The sequence below is a fragment of the Theropithecus gelada genome, chromosome 4 (genome assembly GCF_003255815.1).
Source record: "Theropithecus gelada isolate Dixy chromosome 4, Tgel_1.0, whole genome shotgun sequence".
NCBI classification, from domain to species: Eukaryota; Metazoa; Chordata; class Mammalia; order Primates; family Cercopithecidae; genus Theropithecus; species Theropithecus gelada.
In genome coordinates, this window is record NC_037671.1 from 28,611,891 (window position 1) to 28,627,857 (window position 15,967).

The following is a 15,967-nucleotide window of genomic DNA, read 5'->3' on the forward strand; positions in this document are numbered from 1 at the left end:
ATATTTTATGAGAATTTTTGCATCTATATGCATAAATGAGAGAGACTTAACATGTTTATTTTTCTTGTCTAAACCATCCATCTAGTTTGACTTTCAAAGTTATACTATCTTCATAAAATTGGTAGGGAAGCTCTTTCTTTTCTCCTATTCTCTGTAACGGTTTACAGGTAATAGAGATTGTCTCTTCCTCTCCTGGGATGCCATCTGGGCCCTAAGTGTTGTCTATATGCTTGTGTGCATGTGATACTTGTATGTAGATATATTACTAAGGATTTTATTTCTTTTGTCATAGATCTGTTCAGGTTACCTAATTCTTCTTAAGATCATTTTGATAATTTATGTATTTTTAGGATATCTTCCATTTAGTCTAATTGTTCATTTAATTGTTTATAAAATTCCTTTAAGTTTTTAATTTATTATACCAATAGCTTTAATCTCTTATATAGCTATGTCCCATTTCATTTTAACTTATTTTTAATGCCTTTTCTCTTAATGTTGTCATTATCTCTTTTATTAGTCTTTTTCTAAGAGTCAACTGTTTTATCAATCCTCTCAAGTTCATTAATTTTTTTCTTTTATTATATGCTCTTCATTTTACTTCCTTTGGGTTCCTTATTTCTTGACTGCTTAGCTAATTAATTTTCCATGTTTTTTACATTCTAATATATGCACATAACATTCCATGATTATTCAGTTCACTAATTAGCACTCCTTGGTATATTTGTTCGAAGAGTTACTAATACACCTAATTGTCCTTACTTCCTGTCCATTCCTCTCCATCCAGCCTATGAAGACATTGTGAGAGATTTGGCAGCTGCCACATCAAAATCCAGGCGCACCGCCTACTGTCTTTCCCTGGTGTATTCACTGTAATAATCCTGGCAGAGGGAAAACAGAGGGTGGTCTGAATTGTCTTTAGTCCTCATAATCACCACCTTATTTTCTCACCATTCACGAATTATCCTTTTAGCACTTGCACACTGGAGGTGCAAAATCTACCTTCTTTTTTTTTTTTTTTTTTTTTTTTAACCTTTTTTTTCAAATATCAACAACAGCAATTCCTGATTTTATTTGTAAAAACCTTTCTCTGAGTGCAAATGCAGTGGGTTCTGGCCCCAGGCTCACTGCTGAGGTTTCTGCTCACTCCCTTTCCAACAGCTGTGCTACCCTTTTCAGTCTGAAATGTATTTTCCTTGACAGAGAAGACTGAAAGCAAATAGGATTTTGAGAACTTCTGATAACTGTTTGTCTTTTCCATTGCTTTTGTTAGAAAAGGAGCTGAAACAGCATGTGCATTTGACCTTGAACTCTTTTGCAAACTACATTTCAATTCAGTCTTCAGTTTTTCTACTGCTCTTCATGTAGGCTGATGCCACCTCCTGCTTCCTATTTTAACAGATGCATTTTAAACCATGTCTCATGGAAGATCTCCCAGTGATACTGGACTTCTCTTAACCTGTCTGCTCTCTGTCCCTTTATCTCTAAAATGACAGAGTTGGACTGGAGGATCTGTAGGGGCCAGTCCAGCCCTAAAAGCTGATCTGTCCTGCAGGAAAGCAGACTGCTTTGTTCAGCTCTGTGCCTCCATCACTGAAACCCATTGATGTACCCCACATCCCCAGAGAACCTTTTGTGCTGGCTGTGACTTCTGTTTCCAAGCGGGAAAAGAAAAATTTTTCCTGAGGGGAGAAATTATGCAAGTAAAACTTACCTTTTTTTTTTTTTTTTTCAAAATGGAAAGAGGAGCCGTTGGGGGAAGCTGGGAGGAAGCCGTGTGTTAGGACTGTATGTCCTGGGGTCACATCTTTCTTCATCCATTAATTAGGTGACCAGTGTGGGTGCCAGTAACCTTCTGAGTCACTGTTTGATCTGTGACTAACCAAAAAGTAGGATAGTACTATCTCTTTCAGTTTAAGGGTAGACGTAGGGGTGACATAATAATGTGTAAAACACATGTAAACTATCAAGTACTATATTAACTTAAGGAGCTGTTACTGCGATAGAGATTCTATGCTCCATTCTTTTCCAAAAGGGAAAAATAATATAATACAAGCAAGTTCTGTACTACTTTATCTTTTGTAATCAAAATAAAAGTTATTCATTGAGCTTTGTTTCTCTGCATAACGGAATTATAGAACTTTGCGAATTTTCTGCTCTTTTGCAACACGAAGGAAATCCTTGCTCCAATATAAAGCACCATTCAGATGAGAGGTATAATTGTTATTTCATAGGGTTCTTTGTCTATTATCTGTTGTCTCTTCACTTTTCAGCATGTCACAAACATGAACTCAAACACACAGTTCATTTTCATAATGAGAGCTTCCTGATGAAAGAAGTGGATGATTGTTCAAGGGTTTTTTTTCTTTAAGCAATTTCCATACAGACATAAGCCATGTTCCCCCTAGGCACCTTGAGACTTGCAAATCAAGATTACAGGAAACAGCTTTCCCACCGCTCTATGGCAAGACATCTAGACCAGGTATCCCAACCACATGAAAATTTGTCCTTGTATCCAACAGCATGGGCAAGATGCATGCTCTTTCTCAGTCATCCACAACCTATCTGTGAAATATTAATATACATTGCAGACACAAATCAAGCATCTGACTAAGCTCACTCTGAGTTGTCCTTTCAAAGAGACATGCTAACTTGGTATAGCTTTATGATAGCTTCTCACCACCAGCCTCTCTCGTAAGATCAGAGTTTTTGGCTGCCTGCGGGACACCTGCTTCTGGATATCCCACAATACCTCAAACACTCAAGAAGATAAGACACAGCTTTTTCCCCAAATATGATCTTTGTAACGTGTTCCCTGGAACCATGCCCCCATTTACCTGGCCTAGAAACTTTGACCGTATCTTGGGCAGCTCTTGTCTTTCCGTTCTCACTTCTCCACTTCATTAGTGTGCCTCATCACCTCCAGATTAGATTAAATTACTACAAGAGTCTTTGATTTCAGCCCCTGAACAGGTTTTCCTGCTTATATTCTCTGGCGTCTCCAATTGGTCCTTCATGCTGCCCCAGAATTACCTCCCCAGAATTCAGGTTGGTCCATGCTGCTGCGTTGGTGTCTCCCTATCATCTAAGGAGTAAATTCCTTCTTCTTTAGCATAAGACTCCTTTTGGGTTTTTGTATTATTAGTTGGAAAGTATTCAACTGGATATTATGGAATACTCAATACTCACTCAAAAGTGACTTAAACAATGAGAAATATTTATTTTCTCACCTAACAAAAAATCCAGAGGCCTCAGGATCCAGGCCTGGCTTATTCAGCAGCAGAGCATAGGTACCCAGGTGCTTTCCCCTTTCTGCTTTGTTATTGTCAACCAGCATGCGGCCTTTTATCCTTGGGCCTCCCCATTTGGTGAATGCCAGTGGCCTTCCACAGCTCAGACATCACATCTCCCTCACATAACTGCGGAAACACACATTCTCTCCTCCTGACAAAACCTGCCCCCATGAGCTCCCTAGCAGATTTCCCCTTTTATCTCACACACCAGGATTATATCCCACTCACATGCCTATTAATCACAGACAAGAGGAAGGGGACTGTAGCTTAAGCAAATCAGTATCCATAATCTGACCCTAGGACTCTTCCAGCAAGAAAGAAAGTAGGCAGGGGAAAGGGTTAGGGGAAGCCAGTATTAGTATCTGCCATGCTCCATCCTTAGCAGCCAGCCCCACCCACACACTTCAGGCCCCCTGGAGTCATCACCACTCTCAGAAGTCAGTGCGTATTTCATTTCTCCATGCATTCCCTTTCCCCTTACACACGCCTGCAGTGCCTTTCACTGCCTTTAGAAACACTCAACTTGTCATATCTGTTAGGTCCCAGCTTCTGATGCACCAGTCAGCATGAATCCTCCACAAGGCATGGTGTTTATAGTGCATCCCTCACTTTTGTTTCTTCCTGTCTATGTTATGATTGTACATATGGCTTCTATTCCTGTAGATTACGTGGTCCCTATTTTAGTGAGCCTTGTCCCTCCCATAGCCCTTAATCACAGTGTCTTAAATCTAGTAATAAATGATTGCTAAATCAAGGTGCATGTGAATTAACATTACAGCTGTTTGTTTTGCAGGTCTGTGCTGCCAACATAGTCTCCCAAGATGGTGAACAGAATGGTCTCATGGGGAGAGTAGATGAAGGTGTAGATGAATTTTTCACCAAGAAGGTGACCAAAATGGATTCCAAGTGAGTTCAGAGTAATTTCACTAATAATGCTGTTTAATTCATATTTAAATTAGTAACAGTTGCATTTTATATATGGAAATTACTATTCTGACAGCTTGCAAAATATGGTCTCTGGGCCGGCAATACCGGTGTCCACTGGGACCTTGTTAGAAATGCAAACTCTCAAACTCCTACCCCAGACCTACTGAGTCAGAAGCTCTGGAGGTTGAGCCCAGCAATCTATATTTTAATAAGCCCTCCAGGTTATGCTGAGGCATGCTCCAGTTTGAGACCTATTGTACGATTCTAAACCAGACCACAAAATGTCCCACCCCAAGATTCTTCCAGGGCTTCATCACTTGGATAGTTCCATTACTGGGGACTGATCATGGCTATGCTGGAATTACTTACTTTGAGCTTCTCCTTGTTCATAATTTGATTTATGGGGTTGGGGGGCTAAGTCATTGCTAAATGGCATGATTTAACAGACAGTGTCAAAATGACAGCAAAATTAGTAAAGAGCCCTCAGAGTTAGCATTTTCTGAAGAGTTTTCTCCTGTCTTCTTGCTACTGAGACAGTTCCCTTAGAAGATAGTTCAGTGGTACTTTTGTTAACACTTCTTTAACTTGAAACATTTCAGTCTTTAAGCATGATTTGTACCACGTTATTTAATCCTCAACTAAATACAAATCTATCCCAAACTACGCTCTTAACATGGATTTGTCTTTATGAAGATTCTTCACCTTGAGATACCAAATTCAGGAACACATATAAGCCAGATAAGCCAAAGGCGGCAGGCTGGGCACAGGTAGGGAAGCAACTAATCAATTCTAGTAGATGGATGTGCCTTAACTTGCCTCGGCGGGATGGTGAAGTGGCAGTGAGTTAAATTTTTATATCCATAACAGTGTAACTTACTGAATCTTACAACCTTTAGGACCCAATTATTTGTCTTCTTTGACACTGGCCTTGAAGCTTAGCATACTATACTTAGCAAAATTTTCTTCTCCTATCTTTCAAGAACCAACCTAAATATCATTTATTCTTTGAAGCTTTTCTGGGACTGCTCCTCCCACCCACCCCTGAATTAATTGCCGTTTCTCTACTGCTAACTTACTACTTTTCTTTCCATCCTTCACACACATCTGTTAAAGCCTACGTCATCCTTTAAGAGTTTGTTGGATTTTTAATTTTTTTACGACTTAAGGAATAGATGAATGTGTTTTCAATGTAAAAGATTCAAGAAAAACCAACACAAACATATTGCAAAATGGGAAATTGCTGTTAATTATTTGCTTTCAAGTCTTTTTTCCCAAATAGAATGCTATTCTTAAGGAGCAATACCTGGGCCTTATTTTGTTATAGCTTCAATGTCTAACACAGCCCATAATATATAGTCTGTCCTCAATTAGTGATGGTTGAATGAGTGGAGAAAATCTTGACTCGTCTCCATATAATTTATAGATACCATTGTTTGCTCTTATCTTTTTAAACTTCTGAAATTTATATTCAGTTAGTGGGATGGTTTATAAGCATTCAATCCAAACTGTACGTATTGTTAAACCTGCCCCAGTGTGATTTCCTCTCCCGTTAATGCTACTTTCTTCTTTAATAGTCTCTGAATGAAAGTTGGGTAAATTTTGTAAGGTATAAAATATATTTTTTAATAAAGATATTGCTCAAGGAAGATTCTGTTCCTGTTTCAGTGCACAAATAGAACTAAATACATCAATTTTCATCATCAAATAATATGATGGAATCTACTAAGTTGTGATTTTAAAATTTTTTATAAATAGATTGTCAGTCCAGTCTTTAAAGGTCAAGGGATAGGTAAAATCATGAAGTAGTATGAAGAAAGTTTGAAAATCAAAGTTATACATGCTCATAAAGTGTCAGATGTTCTACGAAGGCCTAAAAAAAGTTCCCTGTTATTTTCCCACTCCCTATTCCTCAGAAGCAACTAGTTTTTATTCCTTAGCTGTTTCTTCCATTTGTCTTAATAGCATACTTTCTTTTTTCTTTCTGTGTTTCATTTTTAGGTAGTACTATAACCATTAACTTCTTACTTAGATGATGATAATACAGACCAAATATCTCTCATCTGAAATGCTTGTGACCAGAAGTGTTTCATATTTGGGATTCTTTTTTGAATATTTGTATTATACTTGCTGGTTTTATATCCCTAATCTGAAATTCAAAATGTTCCAATGAGCATTTCTTTTGAGCATCATGTTGGTGGTGAAAAAGTTTCAAATTTTGGAGCATTTCAAATTATGGATTGCAGATACTCAACCTATATACTCTGTCACCACACACACACACACACACACACACATATACACGTACTTAGGCACACACATGTACTTAGACACACACACTTTTCCTTGCCTCATCTTCTTTATTTAATTTTATCATGATTAGTGTCTTAGTCTGTTTCTGTTGTTATAACAAAATACTTGTGAGTGGGTAATTTATTTTGTTTAGCTAATGGTTCTGGAGGCTGGGAAGTTCAAGTTTGGGTGGCCACACTGGTTGGCTTCTGGTGAGGGCCTCCTGCTGCATAATGGCATGGCAGAGAAGTGAAAGGAGAATTGAGTGTGTGCAAAAAGAAAGGAGGGGTAAAGGAGGCTGACTCACTTCATAACAACCCAGGCTCTCAAGAACGTATCCATTCCCATGAGAACTAATCCAGTCTCAGTAATTGATTTTAATAACCTAATCACCTCTTTAAGGTACCAACACCCAATACTATCAAAACTCATGTTGAGCCCAAGTCTTAACATAAGTTTTGATGGGGACAAACCACAGCAGTTGGTTAGATCAATATTGAGTGTTTGCTTCATTCTAACCATGTAAATATTAACAACTGTGTTAGATTGTATACTGTGATTACATTTTCTTTCTATAGAATTTTTTGTTTTCCTTGGTGTTAATAATTGTCCCCTTTTTCATTTGCTTTGTTTTCTGCATTCCTTTCACTGACTTATCTCCTAAATGTCCAGTAAAGATATAAATTTCCTTTCAATTTGTTCAAGTATTCTCAGTTTTTTTTTTTTTTTGGACACACGTCTTACCAGCATCTGACCAGCTCCAGTGTGTCCTCTAGGTCCATCCCACTGCTGTCTTCTGGGATCTCGATCTCCCTTCATCATCTGCTGGGGGATTCCCTTCACTTCATCTGTGTCATTTTTCTGTTTCCATTGGCCCATGTTGGTCTTAGTTTATGCCCCTGTTTTGGTGGAGCACATTCTTGAATTGCTTCCTAAGAGAAGTTTGGAAAACAAGTTTCTGTAACTGTTGCATATCTTTCATTTGGATTAATAGTATCACTAGGTATAGAACTGTAGGTTGGTTTTCCTTGTACCTTAGCATTTTGATAGCTTTGCTCCATTATCTTCTAGCTTCCGGTGTTGCTACGAGAATCTGATGTCGACTTGAGTCCTGATCTTTTGTTTCTGACTTGCTTTTGTTTTCCCTCTCCTCTGGAAGCATTTGGGATCTTCTCTGCATTCCCAGTGTACTAAAATTTTATGATGATATGTGCCCTGAGGTGGATTTTTTATTTTTTAATTTTTTTAAAAAACCGATTTGCCAGGCACTTATAAGCCATTTCAATCTGGAAACTCATGTCCTTTGTTGCTGAATTTTTAAAAATTATTTATTTCATAATTTCTTCCTTTTTTCTCTGTACTTTTTTTCTTAAACTTCTATTATTATTATTTGAGATAGCATCTCACTCTATCACCCAGGCTATAGTGCAGTGGCGTGATCATGGCTTACTGCAACTTTGACCTTCCAGGCTTAGGTGATCCTCCTACCTCAGACTCTTTTAACTGGGACTGCAGGCATGGACCACCCCTCCTAGCTAATTTTTGTATTTTTTGTAGGGATGGGATTTTCCCATGCTGACCAGGCTGATCTCGAACTCCCAGGGTCAAGCAGTCTGCCCACCTCAGCCTCCCAAAGTGCTGGGATTACAGGCATGAACTACCATGCCCAGGCCGTTATTCAGATTTTTTATTTCCTCTGTTAATCCACTGATTCCTACCTGTTCTCTCCTATTTTTTTTTTTTTTATTCTTTATATTCCTTTTTTTTTTTTCTGGAATATTTCCTCAGTTGTGTCTTTCAACCTTGAGTTTTCTACTTCTGCTATCACATTTTGCTATTATTCATGTTGGTGGACACAATATTTTTTTCTCTTCCATGTTGAAAAGGAATGGGGCACCGAAGAGCTTCTTGGAAATTTGTGGGTAGAGCTTATCGACTGGTGGGCTTCAATGTATGGTGGTCTTCCTGGACCATTTTGTTGGGGGAGGGGGTATCCCTGACTCTCAGAATCTTTAGGTCTTTTCTGTTGAGCTTTGGAAACTTCAATCTCCTGCCTGGCAGGTATAAACCTGCCTGCCTGATTCTGGCATGCAGAGTGAGAAAAAGGGTCCTGGGGGTGTCACTGCTCACTGTGCAGGCTTTCTTGAGCCTGCCTGTTTCGTGATCTTCACTCAGTTCAGCTGCATTTGGTGTCCCCCAGCTCAGCTTCTTTGGTTCATTCTCTCCGGAGAGTGAACTTGGGTGTTGGGATGGGCATCATTGGCTCTGTGGTTTAGGGAGAGGATCTGATGAATTTCTGAACAGGCTTCACAAAGAAGAGAACCTTCCTGTCTTCATTTCCCCTTCACTTCCACTTGCAGAGGTACCTGCATCTCCTCATTCTGGAGCCAGCACAAATCACATGCTTCTGGGTCTCCCCAACTGTTGGCTTAGGTTTCAGCTTTCTCTGATCTATTAAGTCAATTTTCACACATATCTAGCATATTTTGGCTTCCAAATTTTGTTGTTTCTGCCTTTTCTCCCCTATAGGGCTTATACTTTCTTTTATAAATCCTTTGCTATTATTTTAATGGAGATTCAGGGGAGCTAAGTGGATATTCAGTCTGCCAGCTTTAAATGAGACAGTTGTCTGTGATATTTCCTACTTAGCTCATTTCATTGACTGTTTCTCCCTTTCCATTTCCCAAGTTTCAGCGTATTCTCCCTCTGAAAACTCTCTCCCAGAGCATACTCTCTGCCTTTTTGGAACCAAACTCAGGTTTAGCTGCTTGCCGCTCAAAAAGCCAAACACGTGCGAAGCGAAGTTTGATTTATGCAAGTGACGACAGCTTGGGAGATGGCCAGACTCAAGTCCCAAAAAGCCATCTCAAAATTTTCAGGCTGGCTAAAAGGGTTTTAAGTTGAAAGGCGGCATGAAAACTCTGCACAGGAGTGGTGTGGGATGCCGGTGTGTTAGTTGTTTTCTGATGACTATCTTGAGTAATGGACCATTTGGAGGTCTGGTTGGTTTCCTCTTGGCAGAGGTTAGGTTATGGATTAACTACATACCAATTTCTTCTCGGAAGGGAGAAAATTGCACCACCACCTCTGCTTTATGCCTGGATTGTTTCAAGATTACTCTTTGGAATTCTCAAGCAGAGCAGGTAGTTAGATACATATATAAAACAAGAAACAAAGGGAGGGAGGAGTTACTTTTAGAGTAAGCTAGCACACTGGCTGTACCAGTTACACTCTCATCTTTCATACATAATGTTTGCGCACCTCAATTTTCTCACATGTGAATATGATGATGATATTCCACATTCCTTTCTGTTTCCTAAAGGTAGTAACTCAAATCCGCTTTTAAATGTGCTTCTGAATGGTTACTGTATATGTAGCAATCTCCATATTTATATTTTGACTGATTCTTGCAAGAACTTATTTACAGTAAAAACAACAGATCTGTGTCTTGGTTTGAAATGCAGGAAATGGTCAACAAGAGGCTCAGAGTCTCATGAGCTTAATGAAGGAGGAGATGAAAAGAAAAAGCGAGATTCTCGGAAAAGTAGTGGCTTTCTCAACTTAATCAAATCCCGGTCCAAATCTGAGCGGCCACCAACGATCTTGATGACAGAAGAACCCTCCTCACCAAAAGGGGCCGTCAAAAGTCCACCTGTGGACTGTCCCAGGAAGGACACAAAGGCCACCGAGAACAATGGCAATTCTGAACGGATAGAGGAGATAAAAACACCTGACTCCTTTGAAGAGAGTCAAGGGGAAGAAACAGGGAAGGTGGAACGGAGTGACAGCAAGAGCAGCCCACAGGGAGGGCGGAGGTATGGGGTCCAGGTGATGGGCAGTGGTCTGCTGGCAGAGATGAAAGCCAAGCAAGAGAAGAGAGCTGCGTGTGCACAGAAGGTAAGGGTGGGCCTCTTTTTAATTAATTCATTTTTTTGATATATAATAGATGCACATATTTTCATGGTGCATGTGATATTTTTATATATGTCCATCACCTTAAACATTTAACTTTCCTTTATGCTGGGAATATTCAAATTACTCTCTTCTAGCTATTTTGAAATAGACAATAGATTATTGTTAACTAGAGCTACCCCACTGATCTGTCCAATACTAGATCTTGTTTCTTTTATCAGCTGTGTTTTTGTACCCATTTTGTACCTCTTTTCATCTCCCCCCATGCCCCCACACTTCCTGCCTTCTGGTAGCCCCCAATCTACTCCTTGTCTTCGTGAGATAAGTGGGGGTTCATTTTTGACTTGGTTGTCCTTGTTTGTGTTTTTGCCCTCACTTGGTTTATTTGGGTGAGAAAATAAAAATAGCCTGTTGGTTAAATAGAAATCCAAAACTATAACTTACTGCTAAAGAACCTGCAGCACAGACCCTAAAGAAATGGCCACGTTTTCACTTTGGCCTGAGGGTCACACTTTTGTGGAGTGCCAGCATTCTAAGATAGGCTTTGAAGACCCCAGTCTTTTCCCACCTGCCCAGGGGACTCCTGTGCATGTCGTGGAAGCATGTCAGAGATGTTCCCGGGTCAGGGGAAATGCTCATGTCTGGGGGAAAAGACAGTCAACTGAATCCAAATGGAAGACTGAAGGTAATATTGAAGATAGGTGAACTACCAGAGGGAAATAAAAACACTGAAACTAGATTATATATAAAAATGGAAACTATTTTCTAACTTATTCCCTTTTCAAACCTAAAAATTATTCTCTTTTCAAACCTAAGAATGCCTTGCTATATTCCAGATTTAAAAGACAAAAGAAATAACAGTCAAGGTATTCTATTAGAATTAATTGAATATTTGACCACTGATATATATCATCTGTTGCTACAAAGAAAAACTTCATAGTTTAAAATTTGCTGAGTTCCCCCAAAATCTGACTTAAAACATTATTTGTTCTTCGAACCTCCTTTTAAAGTGTAAGGAGTCTTTTTCACTTTCCTTTTTACCTCTGTTTTCTCCTGTCACTGCACAAAGGATTGTATCCGTGTGATAAAATGAACATACCCATGTATAAGTCAGGTTATGGCTTCTGTGCATTATCTTGAGCTCCATTATTTTTACACAACTGGTTCTCCAAAGAAAGGATATCACCTGTCTATTTTATTTGAAGTACCACAATAAAACAGTTCATCCCGGTGAGCCCTTGACTTTCAGAAAGTAAGCAATTAACTAATGGCAGGTGTAGGGAGCTCTTTTATATGGCTTCTAAACAACCAATGTTTAAAAATTAAACTCCACTTCCCACCTGATCTTACAACTATTCACCAAAGTTCTCCCACCAACATCAACATCATTTAGCAATTCTCTAATTATAGATCCCTCCTAACGCACTGAGAAACCCTTAGAGTTGGGAGAGACCACATAACTACATCCTGCTCGCTCAACAAAGGAGGCATGGTGTGACCCTCACTGGTCAGAATTCTGAATAATACTACAACCATGTCATTAGTGAGTCAGATGCCAAAGGAAATGTTAAAATTTTAATGCATGTTGTGAATTTCTTTATAACAATGAATGTGCGGTTTTCATTAATATGCTGTTTATGTTTTTCATGATTAACAGTTTCTTTTTGGTGTAAAGATGACATGTGCTAGAGTGTTTTATTCATGTACTTTGGATTTGATATCTAAATCAGCTTAAAGTGACAAAATCTTTATGGTTTTATATTTGTTTAGGGTTTACACAGTATTAATGATCTCTTAGCGCCATCTAGTGTGGGTTTTAAACCACCATTGTTAAAAATTATTGCTATTTAAAATTCAGTCATGGGTCTTCTGTCAAAATCATTAAATAATACAGTTTTTCAAAAATTTGCTTTAGAACATTTTTTTCCTAAAGTACCATGACTGTATTCTTTATAAAGGTAGCAACAATTAGCATCAATGATCAGTATACTGTTGATAAAATATATGATGTCCTCACCCTCCTCTGAGCAATTCTCTTTGCATTGTTGGCATTTTATATATTTGGCATTTTATATATATATATAAAAATACATATAAATATATTTATATATATATAATACTTACAGTTCTTTTTCTATATATGTATATAGAAGATATGACACTTCATTTATTGACAAAAGAAACAATCAGTGAATACTTAAAGTTCATGTATTTTCCTCTGGGACCTCCAAGACATCTGTCTACACACAAAGGCCGTGGGCATTATATTATTTTATCCTTATTCCCCACAGTCAGTTTGGGATTTATAAATAACTTTAAAAATATGGGAGGGAAAAGAAAACAACTCCCAGGATTGTTTTAGAGATGCAGGCAAATGAGGTGCCCCGGGTACAGAGTTTAAGGAGGTCCTCACTTTCAGGTGCCTGCCCTGCACTTGGAGGAACCTGAAAGGGAAGGATGTGGAAGGGGACTTCATGGATGGTCCCCAGCCCGGTCCTCCAGGCACTTGTCCTGGGCACAGAGGGCTGGCATGGGGCCTCCTTTTTAGGAGATCACTTTTCCATAGTGAAGCCAAATAATGTGCCTGTTTTAGCTGCAGTGCTTGTAGACACATTTCCTCCTGGACACCTGTTCAGCACCTTGCACTCATGACAGTGGAACTTTTGTCATCTTCCTGAGAAATTCCTCAGCCTTCCTGCCCCTTGGGTGCTTCCTTCTGATAGAGCTGGCACTCCTGGGGAGTGTGTGACTGGAGTAGATTGATGATTTCAGGGAGTGAGGCTTTTCTCACCTGCATTTCAAATAATCCTTCCTGTATCATCAAACACAGTTTAAAGTTAGGAATTGGCTGGCTGCAGAGCTTTTGAGGTTTGTCGGAAGCATGAGATGAGCAGGAACCAGTAGTCTGAAGGTCAGACTGCCTTGGGAATCATCATGCCTCCTGGTCTACTGGTCCACCTTGTTTTTGCCTGTTAGATAAGAGGTAGATGTAGACCATCTTTGTCAATATAATTCTTAGATATTATGACGTAAACACCAGACTTTGCTTTCTATATCTTTTTTGGTATCTAAATGCCTCAGTCTAGTGTAGACTTTCTAAACTTTCCACTCCTACCCCAAGACAGTGGCATTTTACTTTCCCCATCATCACCATCTTCGCCATCACTAATTCCTCCCACCTGCAGATTTTTAAAAAATTTGTTCAGTCCTGTTCATCTGTATTTGCCTCCTAAATAATAGATCTGTGTCCTGTGATTCTGCCTCAAAGCAAGGAAGACCTTGCCTGTTTCAGGACCGCTTTCACCTATATTATCATTGAGGTTGGAAAGGTTGCTGCTGCTTTGAAAATTTTATATATATGTATTTTTAATAGATAAGGTCTTGCTCTGTCACCCAGGCTGGAGTGCACTGGCACGATTATAGTTCACTGCAGCTTCAAACTCCTGGGGTTGGTCAGGTGATCCTCCTGCCTCAGCCTCCTGAGTAGCTGGGACTTCAGATGCATGCCATCATGGCTGGCTAATTTTTCTATTTTTTGCAGAGATGGGGGGGGGTCTCACTTTGTTGTCTAGGCTGGTCTCAAACTTGTGACCTCAAGCAATTCTCCCATCTCAGTCTCCCAAAGTGCTGAGATAGATTACAGCCACTGCACCCAGCCAAAACTAGATTTTTGGAAACCAGACCTAGAGCAGATTCTGTCAATTTCTAGTGTGTAAGGGCCCTCATCACATAAAGCATCAGGGGCTGCAGAGCTGCATAGATGTTCAACAAGAAAAATAGTAAAGGTCACCGAGCCCACTGACTTTCCCTGGCCCCGTGCACTTCTCTCCTGTGAGGAGCCTTCCGAGGAACCAAACCGGCCACACTTTGGACCCCACGGCTCTGACCGTAAACACAGAATAGAATGTGTTTCTCACAGCTTTGTCCCAGTAGGAGAGCCTATGGAGGCAAGTCAGGCACAGTCACCGTAACAGCAGCTGAGTTAAAGAGCCCTTCTTTGCTGTCATTTATTACCTGCATTGTTTTTTCACTTTTGCATTAAATAAATGTGCACTTTTTTGAGGGATGGTGCTTAAATTTTTCAGAAGCTTGGGAATGATGCCGTATCCCAGGATTCTTCCAGCCCAGCCTTGAGCAGCGTAGAACGGTTGGATGGAGGTGGGGCAGGTAAGTCAGGCAATTGCCATCATCCCTTCGGAAAAGTGCTTACCTTCTGATTGCAGGAGTCACATGTGATTGACAGAAGAAAAATTTAAATGGGGAGGCAAGAACCGATCTCTTTGTTGTGTGTTCTCAGCTACCACCTGAAAGACCACATCCCTTACCTACCTTCCCCTGGGGTGCATCCTGCCCCACTGTAGCATTGTGCCTGGACAGGGCACTTTTTGATTTCCCAAAGGGAGGAAATCCTGACTATTTTTTCACTGCAAACTCCTCAACTTGGAGCATTTTGGCAAAGTTAGGGGTGGGGGCAGCATACAGGATCATGGCTGATGTATTTAAGAATAAGCCATGCATGATATATGGAAGATGGGTGGCTGTCTTATTTGGTATGAAAATATGCTTCCCTTGCAGCTTATATGCATGAAATCCAATATCACTTGCCCCTCTGACTTTTTAGGTATAATAAAATAAGAAAATACCTTAGATGAAAACTGGAGAGTAATGTGTTAACTGTGTGATAGAATCCTTATTTTGCTATTTGAGATTCTTATGCATAGCTACAGTATCTTGGTGCAGTAAGAGTTGGATGATAAATCACATTTTATGGGCTTATTTTTACCAGTTGTCTTGTTAAATTAAGGCAGCAGTATGGATGGAGGTGGGGGATGAGATGACATTTCTGGAGCTGTTCTCACTAAACATGAGATTGCAGCCATCAGCATCGCCCTCCTCTCTTAGAACCTGCAGCCAGAGCCCTAACCGCTTGTTGTCCAGAACCAAGGCACTTCCATTTGGTTATACCTGTACCTTGTGCCAGATCTGAGAAAGACCTGAACACTTCAAATGCCTGAAGAACCACTGTTTTCCTTGTATGTGATTACAGCACTGTACACTATTAAATGTAAAAGCTTGTCAACCCTGGAATAGTCAGGGGTGATCAGAAAAGAACCAAAAAGTTTATTGCTTTTCTACAAAGAACATTACTCTTCCTCCAGCATGTTTTGATTTTAAAAACATGCTAGAACAGCATATTCTTAAGATATTCTTAAAACATCCGTGATGAGAAACAATGGTAAATGATTATAGCGGTTTGTACCAGACTTCTAGTTTCAAGTTACTGGCTTCTTTGACCTTTGATTAATTTTAAAGTGGCCTTTTTCGTCTTAGTGCCTAAACTGCACCCAGGTCTTCCAGAGAACCGCTTTGGTTTGGGAACACCAGAAAAGAATACCAAAGCAGAACCCAAAGTGGAAGCAGGTTCCAGGTCTCGGAGCTCATCCAGCACACCTACAAGCCCGAAGCCCCTCCTGCAGTCCCCCAAACCCAGCCTGGCAGCACGGCCCGTCATCCCGCAGAAACCAAGAACCGCCTCACGGCCTGGTAAG

General features: G+C 39.9%; 1 protein-coding gene across 3 annotated transcripts in view; it reads left to right on the forward strand.

The window, feature by feature from the left end:
• The window catches only part of CARMIL1 (capping protein regulator and myosin 1 linker 1), a 343,848-nt gene that overhangs the window by 313,669 nt on the left and 14,212 nt on the right, over positions 1–15,967 (forward strand). For 2 of the 3 annotated variants that reach the window (XM_025381879.1, XM_025381881.1), the window contains exons 32-35: positions 4,084–4,196; positions 9,971–10,403; positions 14,504–14,585; positions 15,750–15,962. In XM_025381879.1, the coding sequence (XP_025237664.1) occupies positions 4,084–4,196; positions 9,971–10,403; positions 14,504–14,585; positions 15,750–15,962 (841 nt within the window). The remainder of the gene's footprint in view (positions 1–4,083; positions 4,197–9,970; positions 10,404–14,503; positions 14,586–15,749; positions 15,963–15,967) is intronic. The other variant, XM_025381880.1, reaches the window with a different exon arrangement.